Source organism: Ursus maritimus, unplaced genomic scaffold, assembly GCF_017311325.1.
Source record: "Ursus maritimus isolate PB19 unplaced genomic scaffold, ASM1731132v1 scaffold_7, whole genome shotgun sequence".
Taxonomy (NCBI): domain Eukaryota; kingdom Metazoa; phylum Chordata; class Mammalia; order Carnivora; family Ursidae; genus Ursus; species Ursus maritimus.
The window spans coordinates 33,587,296-33,612,165 of record NW_024426885.1 but is presented as its reverse complement, the minus strand read 5'-3'; the positions used below and the strand labels follow the sequence as shown (position 1 = coordinate 33,612,165).

Below are 24,870 nucleotides of genomic sequence, written 5' to 3'. Positions count from 1 at the left end.
AATTCCTAGTCTCAGTTCACATTTTCCGTATTATATTTTCTGGCACACATTTTAATAATATCCTTTAGGGGAAAACAGGAGACTAAATGGTAAAATAAGTTTTGGATAAAGTTAAGTATAATTTCTTTTTTATTTTTATTTTTTTAATTTTTTTAAAGATTTTATTTACTTATTCGACAGAGAGAGACAGCCAGTGAGAGAGGGAACACAAGCAGGGGGAGTGGGAGAGGAAGAAGCAGGCTCATAGCGGAAGAGCCTGATGTGGGACTCGATCCCATAACGCCGGGATCACGCCCTGAGCCGAAGGCAGACGATTAACCGCTGTGCCACCCAGGCGCCCCTTAAGTATAATTTCTTTCGTTATGAATTGTAAATCTAGAAAAGGGATAAATATATAATGTTTATTTAACTAATTTGAGCATAGAATCTTTTTTTAAAAAATGTTTTATTATGTTAGTCACCATACAGTACATCCTTAGTTTTTGATGTAGTGTTCCATGATTCATTGTTTGCGTATAACACCCAGTGCTCCATGCAATATGTGCCCTCCTTAATACCCATCACCGGCCTATCCCAATCCCCCACGCCCCTCCCCTCTGAAGCCCTCAGTTTGTTTCCCAGAGTCCATAGTCTCTCGTGGTTCATTCCCCCTTCTGTTTACCCTCCCCTTCATTCTTCCCTTCCTTCTCCTACTGATCTCCCTGCTATTTCTTATGTTCCATAATGGATAAAGAAGATGTGGTCCATATATACAATGGAATATTACTCAGCCATCAGAAAGAACAATTACCCAACATTTGCAGCAACATGGACGGGACTGGAGGAGATTATGCTAAGTGAAATAAATCAAGCAGAGAAAGACCATTATATGGTTTCACTTGTTTATGGAGCATAGAATCTTTTTTCAAGAAATATTTGTAGATACTGTGTGAAATGTTAGTTTTGTACATAACACAGTTTGGAAGCAGTGCTTTTAAAACATGATTTATACTCTGAAAACAGAAAACCAATGACAAAGTTAGTTTGGACAGCTTGATACTATAGTTCCTTCTGTGAGGTTAGTAGACATTTCATAGAGTTGGGATTTTGGCCAAAGAGTGAACCAGTCCCTCCCACCAACACACATATATGCCAACTCAGGAAGTAAATGGTCCCATGTAACTTCAGGGCTTCAGAAAATTAAACATTTTTTTCACTACTGATAATCAATTGACGTTAAGGCAGGATATTTTATGTACATTCATTAATGTATCATATCTTTTTAATTTTTCTGGTATTTTTAATTTTATGTAGCTGGCTTTTCACTTAAAAAAGAATTAGTGGTACTTTCTTTTTTAAAACTGACAATATTCCAAACCAAAGGTCATTAAAATAATTGGATCGTTATTTGACTTGACTCACAGAAATGAAGAGGAGTATACTCTTTGGTAATTGATTTAAAGCTAACTCTAGGATGGGAAACAAAGTCTAAGCAATGGAACTATTAGATATGGACTTTAAAATTAGCATAGTCCAGGAATTATAAGACAAGATTGAGAATTTTGGCAGATCATTGGAAACCATAAAGCAAACCATCTGAATTCTAGAGCTGAAAATACCTTGCAAATTAAGAACTCAGTGTGTACTTGGCAGAACAGATTAGACACAGCTGAAGAGAGAATTAATGAACCAGAAGTTAGGTCAGAGGAAAATATCCAAATTGAGGCTCAGAGAGACAAAAGAATGGAAAGTAAAGAGTTTAAAGATGTATAAGATGGGAAGGTTTAAAATATGTATGATCATAGTCCTGAAAGGAGAAGAAAGAGAGATGGACATAAATAATATAGCAGACCTTGAAGCCTTGGATTCAAAAAATGCTATGAATTCTAAGCAGGAGAAATACAAAAATCCCATACTTAGGCATATAATAGTAAAATGTTAGAAAGATGAAAGAAAAAAAATCTTAAAAGCAGCCAGAGTGAAAAATTTATTGCCTTCCAAAGAGCTGTAAAATCTTTAGCTGATTTCTCAACAGAATTAATGGAAGCCAAAAGACAGTGAGCTGATATCTGAAGTGCTGATAAACCTTATCTGTCAACCTAGAATTGTTTACCCACCAAAAATATCTTTTAGAAATGGAGGTGAAATGGGAGTGCCTGGCTGGCCCAGTTGGTAAAACATGTGACTATTGATCTTAGAGTCATGAGTTTGAGCCCCATGTTGTGGGTAGAGTTTACTTAAAAAAAGAAAAAAAAAAAGAAAAAAAAATGAAGGTGAAATGAAGATATCTTTCAGATAAAAACCTAGAGGATTTATTTCTAGTAGACCTACATAAAGGAAATATTATTTTCAGACAGAAAGAAAATTATCCCAGTTAGAAACCCAGAGATGTAGTGCATAAACAGAAAGGGCAACTATTTTGTGTAAAATTGCATATATTGTGTTGGCTTTATAAAACAAAAACATCTTATGGGGTTACATATTTATAGAATTAACAGTGCAAAACAACAACCATATATAAGTTTGGAGGGGAATTGATACGAGTTTGAAAATCTCTATTCTGCTTACAGGAGACATACCTTTCATATAAACATATAGAGAGGTTGAAAGCAAAAGGATGGAAAAGATACATCATGCAAACATCAATGAAAAGAAAGTTGATATATGTATACTAATATCAAAGCCAACTTTAAGACAAAATTAGTAGTAGAAGAAAGTGGAACATTTCATAGTGATAAAAGATTCAGTTCATCAGGAAAATAAGTAATTCTAAATTTGTTTCCATAAAAACATAGTCTCCAAATATATAAAGCAAAAATTGTCAGAATTAAAAGAAATAGACAACTTGATCATAATGGGAGATTTTAATACACTTCTCTCAGTAACTGCTCGAAACGGTTGACAAAATTAATAAAAATGTAGTCCTTTTAAATAATATGATTAACAACCCTGACCTAATCACACATGTAACACTGTAGTCCATGATTTCAGAATATACATTTTTTAAAGAACATTTACCAAAACATTTTGGTCCATGGAGCAAATGTCAGTAAATTTCAAAGGATTGAAATGATTCAGAGTATGTTCTGTGACCATATCGGAATTATTCCAGAAATCAGTAATAAATAAGTAGAAAATCCCTGTATGTTTGGAAATTAAGAAATAAAATTCTAAATAACCCATAGGTCAAAGAAGAAACTCAACTGAGACAAGAAAATATTTTGAATTGTAATGAAAGTATGACATAGCAAAACTTCTGCTACATGCAACAAAAGTCATATTTAAGGGAAATTTATAGCCTTAAATTTATGAATTAGAAAAGAATGGCTGAAATCAATGATATAGTATCCATCTGAAGGAGTTAGAAAAAGAATAGCAAATTAAACTCAAAGAAAATAGAAGGATATGACACAAACAGCACAGGCAACAGAAACTAAATAAGTGGGTTTATACCAAACTAAAAAGCTTCTGCATATCAAAGGAAGCAATCAACAGTGTGAAAAGATAATCCCCAGAATGGGAGAAAATAGTTGCAAACTATATGTCTGATTAGGGATTGATTTCCACAGTATTTAAGGAACACATACAACTCAAAAGCAAAAAAACCTTAATCACCTTACTTAAAAATCGGCTAGGGACTTGAATAGACATTTCTCCAAAGAAAATACACAAATTGCCAGCAGGTATATGAAAAAATGCTCAACATCACTAACCATTAGAGAAATGCAAATCAAAATCACAATGGGATATACACCTTCCACCTCTCTTGATTGCTGTTATCAAACAAATAAAGGACAACTTTGGCAAGTGTGTGGAGAAATTGGAACCTTGCATACTGTTGAGGGAATGCAAAATAGCGTAGCTCTATTTTGAAGACGTTTCTCAAAAAGTTAAAAATAGAACTACAGTATGATGCAGGAAGCTCGTGCATCATTGTTCACAATATCCAAGATGTGGAAACAGTACAAAATGTCCATTGACAGATGAATGGATTAAGAAAATGCAGTAGATATGTACAGTGGTGTATGGTATACTATTCAGTACCTAAAAAGGAAATTATGAGGTATCTAAAGTAGAAAAATTCATAGAATCAGAGAGTGTAATAGTGGTTGCCAGGAACTGGGGGGAGGAAGAATGAGTTACTAATCAACAGGCATAAAGTTTCAGTTAAGATGAATAAACTCTAGAGGTCTGCTGTGCAACACGGTACCTATAGCCAGCAAGTATGTATTATATTATTAATATATTAATATAACATTAGTATATGTTAATTATGTAATAACGCATATACACTTTAAAACATGGGACTAGATCTCATGTTAAATATATTTACCACAGTAAAATAAAATTTGAAAAAAGAAAATGGAAGGAAACAAGAGTAGAAGTCAGTGTAATAGAAAACAAAATACATTAGGGAGGATTGAAAAACCAAGTTGATTCTTAGTCTTTTCAAATAATATTGATAACCCCTGGCACAACTGTTCAGAAAGAAGAATGAGAGCATAAATAATGAATAAAAAAATAAGACATCAGATCCTACACCCAAAGCCATTAAAAAGATAGGAAAATATGAAATTCTTGAACCCATTTGACCATAAGTGTTATAATAATGTGAATTTTTCTTTTTCTAAAATAGGCACAACAGCAGAAAACCTTCAATGTTGTTCTGCAGAAGCAAAATAATGTAAAGTTTGTGAAGAATGTGTACATAAATGATAGGATTCCAGAAGAAAGGAATGAAGTTGAATTGAAACGTGGATTTGAGGAAGAGGATGAGAATGAGGAGGAGGTGATGGAAGTTCATTCCTTCCTTTTTCCCTCTCTCTTTTTCTTCTTCCCTTCTTTTTTTCATGAATTTTTTTCTTTTGAGTTGTAATGTATGTCTTTGTGATTCTCAGTCTTCCCATGTGCAAATTGAATTTATGTAGATCAATTTGTAATGAGCTATTAGGGCAATGTGTCACCTGAAAGACTGCAAATTTGACAGATAAATAGGATATATTCTAGATTATATTTATAGGCCATGGATAGTTGAACCTAGGTGTTCTGCCATGATTAGCAGTAAAATTGTAAATGTAATGATTTTTTAATGATTAAAATGAGTAGTGATCACTCATTTTAATTATCTGTGGCAAACATTTAATTTCATGATGGCTTGACCTTACTGTTTAGACGAATACTGGAAAGCCTACTTTTTCTCTCAGTTTGTGCTGAGATACTGCAAAATGGTTCTAGTAGATTAAAGTTTTTTAATGCTTAAAAAAGTCTTGGCTCTAGAAAACTTGAAATTATCCTTAAGTATTCACTTTCTTTCATCTATATCTGAATTTATTCCTAATTTTATTTGCTTCTTTTACTCTCTATACAGGGTATTCTGTTGAGCCTACTTTTTGGCTTTTCCTTTGAATTTTTTTGAATTTAGTTAGTATCATGAGGAGCCTATTATTTATAAGTTTTGCCTTGTCAGTGAGATTTTAAATTCTTTTTCTAAGGACTTAGTCGGGGCACAGTATGAACTTATTAATTGATAAAAGAAGCCATATTAATATGTGCCCATGGCCTTCTCTGTGATGGGAGAACAACTGGGAGTTCAGTATGTATGTTTCTACTATATGCCTGAGGATGAGTGAAACTATATGTATTTATGTGTGTGTGTTATACACACATGTGTATATGTATGTATATGTTTGTATAAATGTGAATGTGCATGTATATATATACACATGTATGTGTGCACATGCAGTGAATGTCTGATATTGTGTGGGATATAGACAAATGAACTGCCTTAGACAGTTTAATGACTTCTTAATATGGAATTAGTGTGTCCTGATTAGTCTCTGGAAATTAATGTTTTTGAAATTTACTTTTTTGTTCTTTTTTAATCAATATTCAGAGAATCTCTATATTCTCTTCTCCCAAGCATGTTTGAGATACACAGTCTCTCTCCTTTAATTACTTTATAATCGAAAACACTCAACAATAATAGTAAATATGTAAAGAATGAATTGTTGAACAAATGCCAAAGCAATTGCAAAGCATTGTGTGTATATCGTAATGTTTTTATAGTTGATAAATGTTGTAACATGAAGTCCATGAATCTCCTTGCTGTCTTTAACTTATATTATCCAACAGTAAGCTAGTAGCTTGATAATTTTTATTTTTATTTTTTTATTTTTAAAATTATTTTAAAAAATTTTGGGGGGGAGGCAAAGGGAGAGGGAGACTTTTTTTTTTTTTAAGATTTTATTTATTTATTTGACAGAGACAGCCAGCGAGAGAGGGAACACAAGCAGGGGGAGTGGGAGAGGAAGAAATAGGCTCCTAGCGGAGGAGCCTGATGTGGGGCTCGATCCCAGAACGCTGGGATCACGCCCTGAGCCGAAGGCAGACGCTTAACAAGTGCGCCACCCAGGCGCCCAGAGAAAGACTTTTTTTATTTTCTCTTTTTTTTTTTTTTGAGAGAGAGTAAGTGTGGGGGGTGGGGGTGTAGGGTAGGGCAGGGGAGAGGGAGAGAAAGAATCTTAAGCAGGCTCCATGCCCAGCGTGGAGCCTGTTGTGGGTTTCAGTCCCATGACCTCCAGATCATGACCTGAGTTGAGATCAAGAGTGGGACACTTAACCAACTGAGCCACCCAGGCACCCCAAGTTTGATAATTTTTAAGATGTAGTTTTATAAGGAGGGCATGTGTTGTGATGAGCACTGGGTGTTAATATGCAATTAATGAATTGTTGTACACTGTATCAAAAACTAATGATGTTGGCCAATTGAACATAATAGAAAAATAAATAAATAGAATGAAGATGGGGGAGGAAAAAAAAGAAACAATAAGGGAAAAGTGTATACCAGCTTGCTTACAGTTCTTGTCTCCAGAAGTAGAATTGGGTTTTATATTCTTTCTTTGTAGTCTTATGCATTGGCTACATTTAGAGTAATTAATATGTATTACTTTGGTAATCAGAAAAAAATTATGTTATTTCACAAATATAATTAAATAATAAACAATGAATGCCATAAAAAATGTGGTTTTATTTCTCAGGTCTTAACTGTTCAGGATCTGGTTGATTTTTCCCCTGTTTACCGATGTTTGCACATTTATTCTGTTTTGGTGAGTATTTTTCATATATGTATATTGTGTGTGTGTGTGTATGTATATACACATAAATATTTGTCTAATAAAAAAGATATCTAAGCATTTTAGGCCTGCTTTGCTAAAGGCTGACCATAAGCTCTGTAAACTGTAAATCTTCATGCATAAATATTTTAATATCCCCTGTGAGTAAGGCACTTACTTTTTCTTTAAGTTATCATAGTCTGCTTTCAAGTGATGTATCACTGCATCTATATTATAAGAACCTTATGATAGTATACTTCCATCTCACCCTTCTTGCATTTGTACTACTGTATCACAATTGCTTTTAAATATGTTGCTTCTATATTTGCCTGCTCCTTCTACATTGCATTCATTTTTGGTTAAACAATTCTTTTTAAAAATAGTAACATTATTTTGATATAATTCATATACCAAAAAATTTACCCTTTTAAAGTATACAATTCAGTGGTTTTAGCATATTTATGAGGATGTGCAACTTTTATTTTATTTTTTTTTTTTTATTTTTTTTAAAGATTTTATTTATTTATTTAACAGAGATAGCCAGCGAGAGAGGGAACACAAGCAGGGGGAGTGGGAGAGGAAGAAGCAGGCTCACAGCAGAGGAGCCTGATGTGGGGCTCGATCCCATAACGCCGGGATCACGCCCTGAGCTGAAGGCAGGCGCTTAACCGCTGTGCCACCCAGGCGCCCCGAGGATGTGCAACTTTTAAAACTATTTCCAGAACATTTCATTTCTGAAGAAGGAAACCTCTTAACAATTAACAATCACTCCTCATTCTCCCCTACCTCCAGCCACTGGCAACCACTCATTTACTTTCTTTCTCTATGGATTTGCCTATTCTGGATATTTCAAATAAATAGAATCATAGTAAGTGTGGTCTTTTGTGTCTTGGCCTCTTTCACAAAGTTGGAAGTTGAGGTTATTTATTGAGATCTTTCTTCTTTAGACATTCACAGCTATAAATTTCCTTCTAACCACTGCTTTAGCTGCATTCCAGGAGTTTTGGTATATTGTGTTTTTGTTTCCATTCGTCCAAAAATATTTTCTAAATTCTTATTATTTGTTCTTTAACCCACAGGTATTTAGGAGTATGTTGTTTCATTTCCATATGTTTATGAATTTCCCAAAAGTTCTTCTGTTACTAAGTCCAAATTTAATCTTACTGTGGTCAGAGTTCGTATTTGTGACTTCAGTCCTTTTAAATTTATGGAGGCTTGTTTTATGGCCTAACATATGGTTTATCCTGGAGAATGTTCCATGAGCACTTGAGAAGAATGTGTATCTGGCTGTTGTTGGGTGGTATGTTCTGTAGACATCTGTTAGGTCTAGTTGATTTAATATTGTTATTCAGGTCTGTTTCCTTGTTGGTCTTATGCCTGTCTATCTGTTATTAAAAGTGGTAATATTGAAGTCTCCAACTGTTAACTGTTGAATTATCTGTTCTTTTAGTTTTGCCAATTTTGATTCATGCATTTTTGAGGCTCTGTTTTTAGGTGAATATATGTTTATAAATTGGTATATCTTCATGATGGATTAACCTTTTTTCGTTATAAAATGTCATTCTTCGTGTATTTTTTGGTTTAAAGTCTATTTTGGCTGATAAAAAGTATAACTACTTCTTAACTCTCTTTTGGTTACTGTTGACATGGTATATTTTTCCATCCTTTTATTTTCAATCTCTTTGCGTTTTTGAATCTTAGTGTGTCTCTTGTAGAATAGCATATAGATGAATTTTTAAAAATCCAGTCTGCCAATTTCTGCCTTTTTATTGAAGTGTTTCGTTCTTTTGCATTTAATGTAATTACTGATATGGACAGATTTATGCCTACCATTTGCTTTAATAGATCATGTCTTTTTTGTTCTATTCTTCCATTACTGTCTTCTTTTGCATTAAATGGATATTTTCTTATGAACCATTTTATATATGCATTAACATAATGTAGATTAGTAACATAAATAGATATATATTAGTTATATATACATATGTAATACAAATATATAAAAATATATAAATATACTATATGATAGTTAACATGTATATGTACGCACATATAATATATATGTTGGTCCTGGAGATTACATTTAACATCTTACCTGAAAACAATTTAGTTCATATTAATCCTCCTCCTTTGTGTTATTATTGAGATACTAATTACATCTTTATACGTTATAAACCATAATATAATTATTTCTTTATGCATTTGTTTTCTAAATCAGAAGAATGGAGTTACAAATTATACTGTCTTTATATTTACCTCTCTATTACTTTAACCTGGAACTCTTTATTTCTTCATGTGAATTAGAGTTACTGTCTAGTGTCCTTTTATTTTTGCATGAAGGGCTATAGTTAGTATTTCTTTCAGGGAAGGTCAACTAGCATCAAATTCTCTCAGTTTTTGTTTATCTGGGAATGCCTTAATTTCTCCTTTGCTTTTTAAGAGTAGTTGTGCTAGATACAGAATTTTTGTTTTTTTTTCTTTCAGCACTTAGAAAATGACTACGGAAGGCATTTATAGTTAAGGCGTTTTGAGGTTGAAATTGGATTAAATTGAAATTGAAATAATTGAAAAGAAATGGTAATTATGTTAATTAGAGCAAATAGAATTATCTTCTTTAGTTAACATCTTTTCTTTTAGCCCTCTATTAAAAGACAGGACCAACTCTGTACTAATGAACTGAGGTAAAAGCAATAAGCACAATATCAATGTAAACTTACTGTTTTACAAATTAGTGATGTTTCGAGTGTATTGAGCATTATTGAATAGACATGTAAAATTTTTTTTCTTTTTAAAGCTATAATAAATTGTACTATTGTATAAAAACAGTAATACTTTTAGTTTGTTCTGTGATGAAACAGTTCTTCAAATGTGTATGATTATAAAATACTTTAACTGCTCAGGTTCTTTTCAGATTTACTATTTTATGAAGTTCTTAATTATCTCATTTGTTAAAGTGGCCTGTGTTGTGGTTTGATTCTTTTAAAACTCCTTTCAATTAGATGTTTTCATATAGGTTTTTGGGTTTGGTGGAGAAGAATGATTTTTGGCTTTGATAATGCTTAATTTATATGGGCCCAGTAAACTGCAGTGAGTGCCCATAGGCACTTCTGTTACTTTGTATTATCCTTCTTCTATGTCTGTATGATCTACAAAGATAGTGACCATGCGAGGGTTGTGTATTGCTCTTTCCCTAGTGCTTTTCATTGCATCTGATATTTCATAAAGATTTGCTGAATTAGTAATTGGCTCTTTAACACCACACTTAATTTTTAATAAAATTATTTTATGTATCTTTACCCTCTTAGCTTATATCAACAGGCACTAAGCCCTCTGAAAAAGAATATATCTTTATACCTGGTGCAAAAAAGTGTTGAACCAATATTATGTGAGGTTTCAGTGTGGCTTCCCTGAGAATGATGCATTGGGTATTAAATTATGTTTCATTGTTCATGATTTAAAATTAGAAAAACAGCACAACTAAATGATCAAAATAATTTAAAGTCAGTGATAGAGAACCAATACAATGATAGGAAGTTTTAGACTCTAGTCAGGTTTTGATTTTTCAGAAATAATCTATGATTCAAATAGTCAAATATTCAAAATAAATGATTACTCTCAGAATTTATGTTATTGTAACTAACTGTTGATTTATAATTTTCAGTAACTTAATTCTTTATATATTTTTGTATCTTTGTAATATATAGGATTTATAAACTTCAGAAAGCTGCATTTTTATTAAAAGATATCAGTTTTGACTAATTCAGGCAGGACTTTTTTCCTTTTTACTGTGTAAATGATGTTCTGCTATTCTATGAATGTAAATAAACTTTCATTAGCATGAAAACTTCCGGTTGGTGTATATGACCAAAAATTGGTAAAAGTAAAACGACCAGAATTTAGTAAAGCTAATTCCTTCTTCTTACTATAGTTACTTTCCTTTCATTTGTTATTTCATTTAAGCTACTTTCTAGTAGTAACTGGGCAAATTATGTTCTCAGGTGATTTTCTTATTTGCAAAATATGGGTAACAATTTATAAAGCTATGTTGAGTATTAGAGTAAATATAAATAATAAAGTGCTTGGCATAGTACTCAGTATATAGTATCACTCAGTAAATGATAAAGGATTATTGTAGAAGGGTTTCATTAATACATAGTATTTAAAAGACTTGATTTTTTTTATGCTTTTTTTTTTTTTCTTTGTTGGAGAGGGAGAGTGAGGTGAGGTGGAGGGGCAGAGGAAGAGAGAATCTTAAGCGGGCTCCATGCTAGGCATGGGGCTCAATCACACTACCTTGAGATCATGACCTGAGCTGAAATCATATGTCAGATGCTCAACTGACTGAGCACCTAGGTGCCCCCAGGACTAGGTTTTTTTATTGTAAGACCATTTTAGCCAAAGAACTCCATGTCCAAGATCCTTAAGGTAGCATTTCCCAAGCTCTGTTTGATGAAATGTCTGTTCTATGAAAGGAAAATAGGTATACTGTGGGGGAAAAAAGCTTCTCTTTGAAAAATCCCAAGAGCTATGTGAATTTCCTTAGCTGGCTGTATTGTAAATTTTGTGTGTTCAGGGACCATTTTTCTTAAAATAAGGAATACTGAAGGTAGTGTGAGATTTGCTGTCCTAGGGACTTCAGGGATTTTAAAGGCTTTCCAAAGGGTCCTGGCTTAGAATTTTTAAGGAAAGAATTTCTAGATCTTCTGCTTTTTCCTAGAAATGATCTGTCTGGGAACCCCAGCCTCCCTTCTCTTACTTGTGGTGCTCTGCCCAGATCCCCTTGTATCTCTTTTCATAACAGCTGGAAGTGCTTCAGAGTCCTCAGCCCTGGGGGGAGCATGGATCTTTATGCTGTATTATTATAGTGTTTTGCAATTTTTAGGTGTTCTAGATAGTACATATTATTTTGTTTTTATAGTTGAGGCAAAGGCTTAAAACTTTAGAATATATATTTGAGATACAGTGTTAGAACATTTTCTGTACATGTGTTAAGGAGCTTTCACATCAGCGTGCACTTCTCTGGGTCATCAGTTCTAGTATCTACCTGACACTGTGCCTGCATTTGCTCCTTTATTTTCCCAATTTGATCCATACTCTAACTATGATATTTGGTATTTTGAGATGAACTCTGAGTACAAAGCTGTACCATGACATAGGGTGTCAGTTGTTGGTGTGACTGGATGTATTGCATCAATAAAAGAACATGTTTCTCCCCTTAAAAAAAAGTCCCTCTGCAGTATAACTTATCCTTTACAGTTTTACTGTGGTATCAGGCTGAAGCCTGTTTTCTTGAAGACTTTTTTGGCTGAATCCAGCACCTTTGATTGGCTTCCTCTCATTCCCTCTCTTGCTTTTCTCACTTCTTGAACAGTCTCCCTTTTGAGCACTTCCTTATTGTATCACTTGGTGTCTGTTTCTAGAAAAGTTACCTAAGATATTGCTTATTATTTCACAGGGTCAGCTATCTGGGAATAGCTTTAGCTGGGTGGTTCTGGCTCACAGTCTCTCATGAGGTTCCATTCAAGATGTCAGTGAGGGCTATAGTCCTCTGAAGCTTGACAGGACTTGGGATATTTGCTTCTGTTATGACTGTTGGCAGAAGGCCTCAGTTCCTTGCCACATGGGCTGTCTACAAAGCTGACTGACAATCCTCATGACATGGCAGCTGGCTTCCCTAAAATGAGTGATCTGAGGGAGGCTGATATGGAAGCCGTAACGTCCTTTATAATGTAATATCAGAAGTGACATACCTTTACTTCTTTTTTTTTTTTAAGATTTTATTTATTTATTTTATTAAAGAGAGCATGAATGGGGAAAGGGGCAGAGAGAGGGAGAGAAGCAGACTCCCCACTGAGCGCAGAGGCCAATGCAGGGCTGGATCTCACAACTCTGAGATCGTGACCTAAGCCAAGACCGAGTCAGGAGCTTAACCGAATAAGTCATCTCAGGCACCCCACTTTCACTTCTGCTACATCCTACTGGTCACACAGATCAACCCTGGTAGAATGTGGGATGGGACTATACAAGAGATATTTGGGGGCCATCTTGGAGGCTACCATACTTACTTCATTTTTTTTTTTTTTAAGATTTTATTTATTCATTTGACAGAGAGACAGCCAGCGAGAGAGGGAACACAAGCAGGGGGAGTGGGAGAGGAAGAGGCAGGCTCCCAGTGGAGGAGCCTGATGCGGGGCTCGATCCCAGAACACCGGGATCACGCCCTGAGCCAAAGGCAGACGCTTAACGACTGAGCCACCCAGGCGCCCCATACCATACTTACTTCATAAAAGAAATACCTATCATTCACTGATACCATTGTATTAATCCTTCACTGCTACGACCATTGTGCCTTGTCTTGATGTGTAAAAACTTCCAAACGACAAATAAGAAGTGTCCTTTAATGATTAATTAAGGGAAGGGTTTCTTTCTTTCTTTTCTTGTGCAGAAAAGGATAAACCATGTTAAAAACACTGTATTTTGTCCAGAGCTATTCTTAGTTCTGATACATGGTAGGTAGTAATGACATAGGTGGAAGTAATGACAGTTTTCATTTAAGGTCCTGATCTCTTTTGTTCCCCAGCTGTTGACAATGAATATAGTGCTTTTAAGAGGGAGTACTATGAGAGTACAGAAGTAAGAACATAGGAAAATTTGAATGCAAAACTGTGTCCTGTGTGTTTATATATAAACAGTGCTTTTGGCTAATCTTAATACTCATCCCTATTATGTGTCATTTTCTGTAAAGAAAAACCTTTAAACATCTAAAATAATATGAGTTAGTGAAGCGGAATCTTTTAAACATAACTGGAGTATTTTCTGGGGCTGCCAGATTTTTGAAGTTACATTGACTAACCCATTCTTTCATAGAAGTTGTGATTCAGAAAAACTGTTAAAAGCCATTTTGTCAAATTGTATCATAAGTGGAAGTCCAGTTACATGTGTAATATTTTTGACTTCATATTAAAATAAAAGCTGGTTGCCAGCCTGATTAGTTTCTAGCATGATCACCATCTCTAACAAAATTCATATGTTATTCCTGACTTTTATACTTGGTTTTATTTTCTTGTTTCCAAAATTTAATACTAAAGTGTTATATATGTCCACACATTTACTGAAGGCATATTGTATTTTTTTATCGTACTCCTCTTTTTGTAAATAACTTAGAATTCTGTCTGCATATTACATTGCGTTATTATAAATTAACTAATGAGAAACAGCATTTAAGTAATGAGAAGTGATTTATTACCTTGTTTTTAAGGTACACGAATGGATAAAACAATCGTATTGGATTTAAATAATCTTAATCTTGATGACTTTCATAATTTTATAATTTATTTCTTAGTGGTTTTCATCATATAATATTCCACAATGCATGTTAACATGTTTATTTGAATTGAAGTGTTAAGTTAGACTTTTCCTGAGGGATAGTAAATACAATTGACTTAATAGAAGTTTGATTGTGAGGACTGGCTTTGCTAATTAGTTTTTAGGGTGGGCATATATCGGTAAATTAAATTCACTAAATCTGCAGCTCAGAGGTTTTTTTTTTTTTTTTTAAGATTTTTTATTTATTTGACAGAGATAGAGACAGCCAGCGAGAGAGGGAACACAAGCAAGGGGAGTGGGAGAGGAAGAAGCAGGCTCTCAGCGGAGGACCCTGATGTGGGGCTCAATCCCAGGACTCTGGGATCACACCCTGAGCCAAAGGCAGGTGCTTAACGACTGAGCCACCCAGGTGCCCCCAAAAACTTATTCTTGACATTCAGTATGAAATACCATTTCAGTGTTTTTGTTTTGTTTTGTTTGCACGTGTTAAAGAATTTTTTTATTATTTCCATGTGAGAGAACCAAAGAGATATTATAATCAGTTCACAGAAAAAGTCATATAACAGGAAAATTATATGGAGTAAAGGAATGTTGAGAGGAATTGCAAATGGAGGCAAAATTAAAGAGGGAGGAAATCAATTACAATCATTACCAGACAAAATACTATTTATCAGTTACCTAAACATAGAAAGAGATGCAAAATAGCTCAAAGACAGTGAACAGAACTAGAATCCGATAACCTGGAAGGATATGATATAAATGATGCAGTTTCCATTGAAACACACAAAAACCATTTCAGTGTTTATATTCCATTTGTTCGAAATTTTAAAATGACTCTTAGGGGTAAAGAAGTTATCTGTTTGGGTGCTTAGGTGGCTCAGTTGGGTAAGTGTCCGACTCGTGATTTTGGCTCACGTCATGATCTCAGGGTCGTGAGATCAAGTCCTGCATCATGCTCACTGCTCAGTGGGGAGTCTGCTGGAGATTCTCTCTCTCCCTCTCCTTCTGCTCCTCCCCCCACTCATGCTCTGTCTCTCTCTCTCAAATATATAAATAAACCTCAAAAACAAAAAGTTATCTGTTCTGTAGGTGTGTGTGTTTCATTACTCTGCTGGTTTTACTCTAGGGTGATGAAGAAACATTTGAAAATTATTACCGAAAACAAAGAAAGAAACAAGCAAGACTTGTATTGCAACCCCAATCAAATATGGTAAGTATGTGAAAATTTTGAATTGGTTTTGTTGTCACTTTTTGCCTCTTACCCTGCTTTAATTTCTTCAAAGCATGTATTACTATTCATTCAACAACAAATACTTATTAAATACCTACCATTCCCAATAATTGGTTTAGGTGCTAAAGGTACAGCAGTGAACAAAACAGGTAAGTTCCTTCTCTCATGAGCGTACATTCTCTTAGGGAAGATAGATAGTAAACAAAATAGGCAGTGAATAAATAAAGATATAAACAAGTAGATATTCAAACTATCAGGGAGTGATAATTCATTTCTGACAATATGGTGGACTATGTAGTTTGATAAATTGTTCTAGTGAAAAAACAAAGATGCTGGATAAAACATTTAAAAAATTTTAAAGTTATTTTTAAATGCACCGAGGATTTGGTAGAAAAGTATAGTCAGGACAAAAATTAAGTGAATATGGAATTGCTCCATATGTCAGTTATGGTGATAAATATGTGACTAGATGTGTTTGTGAAAACTGATAGAAACAGTGCGTGAAAAAGTGAGTTTTATTGTATGTAACTTATACACCAATATATCCAACTATAAAACAAAACAGGAAAACCTAAATGAAGGCAGAAATCCAGATAGGTTTGGGGTGCCTGGGTGGCTCAGTCAGTTAAGCATCTGCCTTAGGCTCGGGTCCTGGGATTGAGCCCCATGTCAGGGAACCTGCTTCTCCCTCTCCCTCTGCCTGTCACTCACCCTGCTCGTGCTCTCTCTCTGTGTCAAATAAATAAATAAAATCTTAAAAAAAAATAGATAGGTTTAATGAAGCGGTAGTTGTGGCTTTTATCTTAGGGGCATCTGCTGAATGGGAAAGCATGAATTTGGAGGACATGGGAATACAGAGGCCTAAGCCCAGAGCCACCCAAAGTAGCTGATAAGAGGTTGTCTCCCTTAGAAAGTGCAGACTCCACATAATTAGAGGCTCTTTATTAGGATTATCTAGAGATCAAAAACATCTCAGAGCACCTCACTGGCTCAGTCAGGAGACCATGCAACTCTTAATCTTGGAGTCATGAGTTTGAGCCCCTGTTGGATATAGAGATTACTTAAAAATAAATAAATAGATAGATAGATAGATATAATGTTATAAAAAAAATCTAACAAAACCTCTCCGTTCTTTCTTCTAAACAGTATAGGGAAATTGCCTATCTTAAGTGTCGGTGCTGAAGGAACAAGGGGACAAAGATCTCTGAGAACACATAACAGGCCGTTTCTCACACGTGTTTGCAAACCAAATTTATTCTATTTGAATAGTCAAAAAAAATCTCAAGTTGAAAATTTAGTTTGAAGTTATTCCATGCTGATATTGCCTAGTAGAAGCAAGTGCATATCTCTGAACTTTCATGTCATAGTTTCAAGGAAAATTAGCAAATCACAGTAAAAAATAATTATCAGGGCGCCTGGGTGGCTCAGTCGTTAAGCGTCTGCTTTCGGCTCAGGTCATGATCCCAGGGTCCTGGGATCAAGCCCTGCATCGGGCTCCCTGCTCAGCAGGAAGCCTGCTTCTCCCTCTCCCACTCCCCCTGCTTGTGTTCCCTCTCTTGCTGTGTCTCTTTCTGTCAATTAAATAAAACCTTTAAAAAAAATAATTATCAAACAAATGAGAATCATTAAAAATATTGGCAACAGAAATAAATCCCAAGAGAATTTCAGTATTTGAATTATTAGCCATTTAATATAATAACTCTATTTAATATATTTAAAGAAATTAAAGACAAGCTTGCTGATATAAATAGGGAGCAAGAAACTGTAAAGAATGACCAAAATGAAAAAAAATCAAGTAGAATACCTAGAAATTAAAGATGTATTAATCAAACTTAAAAATTTTATGAATATTGGGTTTAGTAATTGGTGAATTCTCTTAGTCGATCTGAAGAAATTATCTAGAAAGCCTCACAGAGAGACAAGAGGATAAAAATACAGAAGACAGAGAGGATACAGAGAGAAAGTCTAACATATCTAGTTGGAGTTACAGAAAGAGAGGATAGAACAAGTGGGACAGAAGAGTATTGGAGGGCATAATGGCTGAGAATTTTCCATTATGGACAGGAAATAGAAACTTAGGTAGTCAAGCCCAAGGAATCCCAAGTAGGTTAAATAGAAAGAAATACACTCTGGGAGACCATATGGTTAAACTGCAGAACACAAAGATAAAGAGAAAATAGAAGACCTGAAAAATAGTATCAGCTAACTTGAGCTAATTGACATTTATTGAATACTCCAGCCCAAATAGCAGAATACATAAGCCTTTCAAATGCATGTAGAAGGTTTACCAAGATAGATCATATTCTGGGCTATAAAATAAATCTCAACAAATAGAAAAAACTTGAAATCATACAAAGTATGTCTTTTGATCATGAGATAATTAAATTATCTATATGTAAAAAAATGAGTATAGACTTTTACCTCAGCAATTCAAGAAATGGATCATGGACCTAAATGCAAGAGCTAAAATTACAAAACTTTTAGAAAAAACAAAGGTTTTTCTGATCTTGGGTTAGGTAGTATTTTCTTAGATGAGTTACATAAAGCATGAACCATAAGAGGAAGAGATTGATAAATTGAACATCAAAATGAAAACTCTTCAAAAGGCATTGTCAAGAAAGTGAAAAGACAAGGCACAGGTAGGGAGGAAATATTTGCAAAACTCATGTCTAACAAAGGGCTTGTATTAAGAATATACAAAGAATTTGCGTAACTAAATAATTAAAGACAAACTAATGGATAAGAGATCCAGGTAGACATTTTACTAGATACACAGATGAAAAATAAGCACATGAAAAGATGTTCAGTACCATTTTTCATCAGAGAAATGCAAATTAAAGCCACAACGAGATACCACTACAGACCTACTAGAATGGCTAAAATTAAAGATTGATAATAGCAAGTGCTGATGAGATGTGGAACAGCTGGAACTCTCATACACTTCTGGTGGTATAAAAATTATGCTGCCACTTTGGAAATTGTTTGGCAATTTGTTATAATGTTAAGCATACACTTATCATACAACCCAGCAGTCTTGCTCCTAGGTTTTTAGCCACAAGAAAGGAAAACAATGAAATATTTTAAATGCTAAAGGAAAATAACTGTTAACCTAGGATTCTATATCTGGTGAAAGGAAGGCAAAGATAGACATTTTCAGACAAAGAAGAGGGGAGTTGGCTACTAAGATACCCTTACTAAGGAAATTCTAAAGCATTTACTTCAGGCAAAAGGAAAGTGATGCCAAATGGAAGATATGAGGGGCGCCTGGGTGGCACAGCGGTTAAGCGTCTGCCTTCGGCTCAGGGCGTGATCTTGGCGTTATGGGATCGAGCCTCACATCAGGCTCCTCTGCTGTGAGCCTGCTTCTTCCTCTCCCACTCCCCCTGCTTGTGTTCCCTCTCTCGCTGGCTGTCTCTCTCTGTCAAATAAATAAGTAAAAATCTTAAAAAAAAAAAAGAAGATATGAGATGCTGGAAGGAATGAATAGCAAAAAAAGTATAAATACGTGGGCGAATCTATGTCAACTGTAGAAAGTAATGTTAATAAAATATTATAGATTTTAAAATGAGATAGAATTAAAATGCACAACAACAAAAGTACAAACTTGAGGTGGGAGTTAATGAAATGAAACTGTGTTACAATTTGCTGAATTGTCCAGAAGAGTAAAAATATTGATTTTAGTTTGATTATTTAAGTTTGCATAATATAATTTTTGGAGTAACCAGTAAAAGAGTAGAAACAGAGTATATACTTTCATATAATATAAAAAGATCTAAACTGATAAAAAAATAAAATATGCATGTCTTAGAATTGTTAAAAAATGATAATTGAAACCTATAAGCACTTGATAACATTGACTCAAAAATGTGTAATGCCAGATTGCCACAACTAAAAGGATAAATAGAAAATCCATAGTGGATTTTTAAGCATGTCTCTAATAAATCAAGTAGATAGAATATCAATAAGAATACACAACATGCTTAATAGACTTGATCTAATGAACCATGTAGAAGCCTGTTTCATCAACTATAGAAACATCTTCTTTTCAAGCACACATGACACATTGTAAAATGTGACTATATGCATGTTATAAAGCAAGTTCTCAAGAAGTGTCAAACATCTGGTGTTATGTAAACTCCTTTCTCTCTGATCATAGTATTTTAAAGCTAAAAGGTAAAAACATTTCTTTTCCCACAACCTAAAAAAACTGCAGATGTTTGAAATTTTTTTTTTTTTTTAAAGATTTTATTTATTTAGTTGACAAAGACAGAGACAGCCAGCGAGAGAGGGAACACAGCAGGGGGAGTGGGAGAGGAAGAAGCAGGCTCATAGCAGAGGAGCCTGATGTGGGGCTCGATCCCAGAACGCCGGGATCACGCCCTGAGCCGAAGGCAGACGCTTAACGACTGCGCCACCCAGGCGCCCCCGATGTTTGAAAATTTTGATTGCATTTATGAAATAGCAAAATACAACATTTGAACTTAATTAAAATTATGAAATATTTCATGTAATAAACTTCTAAGAATGAAATTCAAATAATCAGTTATTTTCCTGTATGCCTTTTGTTAAAATTATTAACAGGCAATTATGGCTCATTTATAAGGAATTTGACTTCTATTACGAATGAGATATAAAGTCATTTGAAGGTTTTTAGCAGAAGATATAATGATCTGATTACTCTTTGAAAATTATCATTCTGATAGGTATCTGGAGAATAGACTATGGGGAACAAGCCTGAAAGCTGGGGAGACTGTGTAGGAGAAAGATGTAATAGCACAAGTAAATTATGGTGGCTTGAACTAGCTTGCTAAGAAGAGGGTTCTGAAATCATATTTACTTTTTAACTTGTTTATTGTCTGTCTCCTTTTTTGAGTATAAGTTCCATGAGGGTAAGGGCTTTTTGGTTTTTACTAGTGTATCTCTGGTGCTTTAAAAATGTGTGCAGCATACAGCAAACCCTCTAAATATTTAAATGTTGTAGTGACTTGGAAGTTACTTTTATGTTACCATTATTTATTGGTTTAAATTGATTTTTATTTTTCATTTGAAGCATGAAACAGTTGATGGCTATAGAAGATATTTCACTCAAATTGTAGGGTATGTATCTAATATGGAAATAACTTATTTTTATATTATGTTAAATGTCAGAACTGCTTGTTTTCTATTTGGACTTTAATTTTTTTTTTTAACACACGATGTTGGTAATTATTGTTTTTAGGTTCTTTGTGGTGGAAGATCACATTTTACATGTGACCCAAGGATTAGTAACCAGGGCATACACTGATGAACTTTGGAACATGGCCCTCTCAAAGATAATTGCTGTCCTTAGAGCTCATTCAGTAAGTCAGACAAATTATGTTACTAAATTTTTAATTCAGTTACTTCAGGAACTTCTGAAATGTATAATGTCAGAAGAAAACCATGCCTCTGTCATTCTGCATTTTTTGGTAACAGGTCAGATTTGGAAGTAGTTATGTTAGGCTTTACTGGGCTGTGCTTTTGCAGCTGACTGGGGCTTCCCAAGGCACTTTTAGTCCAGCATTATAGGAAATGAAGAATTAGGCTGGTCTCATTAGTCTCAACTGACCTCTTCATTAGATCACTGAAAAGCACCGTGAAGAAAGGGTTTTTAATTATCATTCCAAATTCTTTGTTTCCAAAATAAACTCCACCATTAAAACTCAATTGAACTTGTTCTTTGACATTTATAATGTGTTTGCAGTAATACAATTACAGATTTCTTAAAAATATGCAATTGTCAAAATTTGAACTCATTTGAAATAATGAACCTTTATGTAATGAGAGATTTTTTTAATGAATAAAAATAAAATAAAATATTTGCATAATATACCTTTTGTGGAAATGATGTTAGTGTTATTTATAAAGATTGTTGAAATTAATAATTGCTTATTATAGACTTTTTCTTAAGACAGTTTTAGTAGTTTACCTTCAGTAAAATCTCCCCATACTTAAAATATTGTAATTATTATTAATAATTTTATTACTGAGAATAGAGATTGAAAATATTTTAAAGGATTATTAGCTTATGTAGTATTTAGATTATAAATGTACTACATTTTTATTTATAGGATTGTAGATTCTTTATATAGTATTTGTCCAATGAGCTATAACTTTTTCTAACATATTAATAAAGAACAATATGTTTTATCATGGTTTACATTCAGACCTGAATATGTAAAATTATAGTATGCTTCCTGTTAATTATATGACATCAAATACAAAGTCACAAGGTATTAAAAGCAACATATCACACTAAAAATCTTATTAAATGCTATTAAGGGAACAGAGTAAGTTTCACTATCCCTTTGAAACTAATTAGTTTCTTTTGGTGAATTAATTAGAAAATACTTCAATTGTCATTCTTTTTTTTTTTTTTTAAGATTTTTTTTTTTTTTTTTTTTATTCATTCTACAGAGATAGAGACAGCCAGAGAGAGAGGGAACACAAGCATGGGGAGTGGGAGAGGAAGAAGCAGGCTCATAGCAGAGGAGCCTGATGTGGGGCTCGATCCCATAACGCCGGGATCACGCCCTGAGCCGAAGGCAGACGCTTAACCGCTGTGCCACCCAGGTGCCCCACATGGGATCAATTGTCATTCTTATATTGGAAAAAAGTGATATGTCTCTTTTATAAGAGAATACAAAATAATAGAAAAGTAAAAATATATGATCCATATATAAACCATTTTTCAGTTTAGTTCCTTAAAATCTAGAGACTTAGAAATATAAGCATCATTGCTTTGACCAAAGGTTAGCACATGCATATTTTAGGAAAATTTCTTTTCATATAATACAGATTCTTCAGGTACATTATGTTATGGTNNNTCCCTAAGAATTTTTACTGAATAGAGGAAACCAGCCATGGATCTAACTAATAACCAAGATTTTAAATTTATTATAAGTCTGGCATACCGAAGGGAACAGTTTCAGGTTTTATTTGTTTTTAACCAAATGACTCAGGTTTTTATTTGCTTCTTTGTTTGTATTTCATCCCTCAACCTCTCTCCCCCAGTCTTACTGTACTGATCCTGATCTTGTTCTGGAGCTGAAGAATCTCATTGTAATATTTGCAGATACTCTGCAGGTGGGTGATAATCTAATATTCATTTAATGGCTATTTTGACTACTTGAAGGTATACAAAATATAGAACATGCTCATTTATTTTATTATGGACGAATGGTAGTAAATTAGTAATAACCAGATGTTTGCTTATGTATTGGTATTCCCTCTTACCCAAGATTTTTCATTCTTCCCTGCTTCCTGATTATGAAGCTTGGACAGAACTCAGGAAATATTACCATCTTTTAAAATATTGGTCATTCAGTTAAAGTTTGTTTGTTTAGATAAAGTATTTTTGTAGTTTAAAAAAATGCATGGTGTAGTAGAAAGAACTCTGAACTAGAAATGAGAAGATATAAGTTCTGCCTTAAGACAAGGAGCATGGGCTCTGGGAGTCACACAAGACCCTGAGTTTGTATTCCACCTCTGCTGTTGACTAATTGTATGTTTACAAGTTTTCTAAGCTTTAGATCCTCATTGGTAAAAATGGGTTTATTACTAGTTTTCGGAATTGTTTTGAGTTTTAAGTGTGATAACAAATATGAAAACATACAGTTTGAAAGCTGTATCCACTCATTTCCTTCCTAATTTCAGGTGTACTATGACTGTGAGCAAATCACTTCACTTCTTTGTGTCTTGTTTTTTTCTTTTTAAAAATAAGATTAAAATTGAATTGTCTCAAAACTCAATGCCTTTTCAGTATCAGAGTTTTCAGCGTGTCCCTTTTTCTTCATCGTGGATGGTCAAGAATTGATTGCATTTTGTTTTCATGTTTAAACTTTTGGGATTTTTATGGTTGGAAGAACATATTGTGAAATATAGATTAGCATTTTCCAAAGTGTGATAATAGATATTACTTTAAAAAGAGTTCTGTGTTCTAAACATTTGGGAAATAAGTGAAGTAAAACAGGTATCTCCACTGAAAGCCTTTCTCAGAGCAAATTTATACCATATGATTCCAAAAGGAAGGTGCTTATGCAGCATTTTCCCAATATATTTGACCCTTGAATCTTTTTTCCCCCATATGACGTCTTGTAGATCTAGAGCTTCATATAATATGCTTTGGGAAATGCTAATTTAAACGATTTGCTTCATCCAAGAATCTTTCCATCCTAGAATAATAGTTGTCTACCTTATTCTTAAAACTAAGAAGATTCCATGTACTCCTTTGGTAAATTATTTTATTGTCTTATATCTTTATTAGTTTCTCTGCCTTATACTATAACACTAGGGTAATATGGATTTTTTTGTTTTCACAAATTTTGTGACAAATGTATCTGTAATACTGAATCCTCTGCAAAAAAAAAACAAAACAAAAAACAAAAAACTTTTGGTAAGTTTTATTGGAAACTACCTTAATGTTTTAGGCCTATCTCTAAGTAACTTGAAGGAGTTTTGCTATCTTTAATGACTAAAAGCATTACTACTCAAAGCATGCTGGGGATACCACTGACTGGTCTGGAAAGGGTTACTAGTCCATAAACTGTTATGGATCCATAGCAAAAAAGGAGCTTCTGTCAGAATGTAAATCAGCTACATCACTAAGTACAAAATTTAGCTCAACTGGCATTTATTTTGTAGCAAGATTTTCTTGATCTAGATTAGCCACATTGATTTACATTCTGGTACAAGCTCCCATTGTAAACCATAATGAACTGTTCTGAACTGGTACTTTGAGTACAACTGAATTTAGAATATGTGGTGTGGTTCCAAGGATCTCTAGAGAATTGGAGAAGAGTAATAAACAATATTCAGGTAAGAGAGGTATTAGAAAGTAAAACAGTAATGGATGTATAAACCCTTGTAAGTATACCTTTCTAATCTTACTGCTTTGAAATAAGATTAAGGAAGATAAACCAATCCTTATTACTTATTTAGAAATTTTGCAGTGTTTTCATTCTACTGAAAATTGACAAGCTGAGTATTAGTCGGGTCTTATACATAATTAATAAATGCTGACTTTTCAAGTTACAATTTTTTTTTAGAGAAAGAGTGGTGGGGAGGGGCAGAGGGAGAGACTCTCTGGCAGGCTCCATGCCCAGCGTGGAGCCCAACAAGCCAGAGATCATGACCTGAGCCAAAATTAAGAGTGGGGACACAACTGACTGAGCCACCCCGGCACCCCTCATATTATACCTTTTA

The 24,870-nt window shown here is 34.0% G+C and overlaps 1 protein-coding gene across 3 annotated transcripts in view; it reads left to right on the top strand.

Moving 5' to 3' along the window:
• EXOC6 (exocyst complex component 6) overlaps positions 1–24,870 on the top strand; it is a 228,117-nt gene that overhangs the window by 59,117 nt on the left and 144,130 nt on the right. For all 3 annotated transcript variants that reach the window (XM_040623792.1, XM_040623793.1, XM_008696251.2), the window contains exons 7-12: positions 4,616–4,768; positions 7,017–7,085; positions 15,544–15,627; positions 20,699–20,745; positions 20,867–20,987; positions 22,681–22,752. In XM_040623792.1, coding sequence (XP_040479726.1) covers positions 4,616–4,768; positions 7,017–7,085; positions 15,544–15,627; positions 20,699–20,745; positions 20,867–20,987; positions 22,681–22,752 — 546 coding nt within the window. The remainder of the gene's footprint in view (positions 1–4,615; positions 4,769–7,016; positions 7,086–15,543; positions 15,628–20,698; positions 20,746–20,866; positions 20,988–22,680; positions 22,753–24,870) is intronic.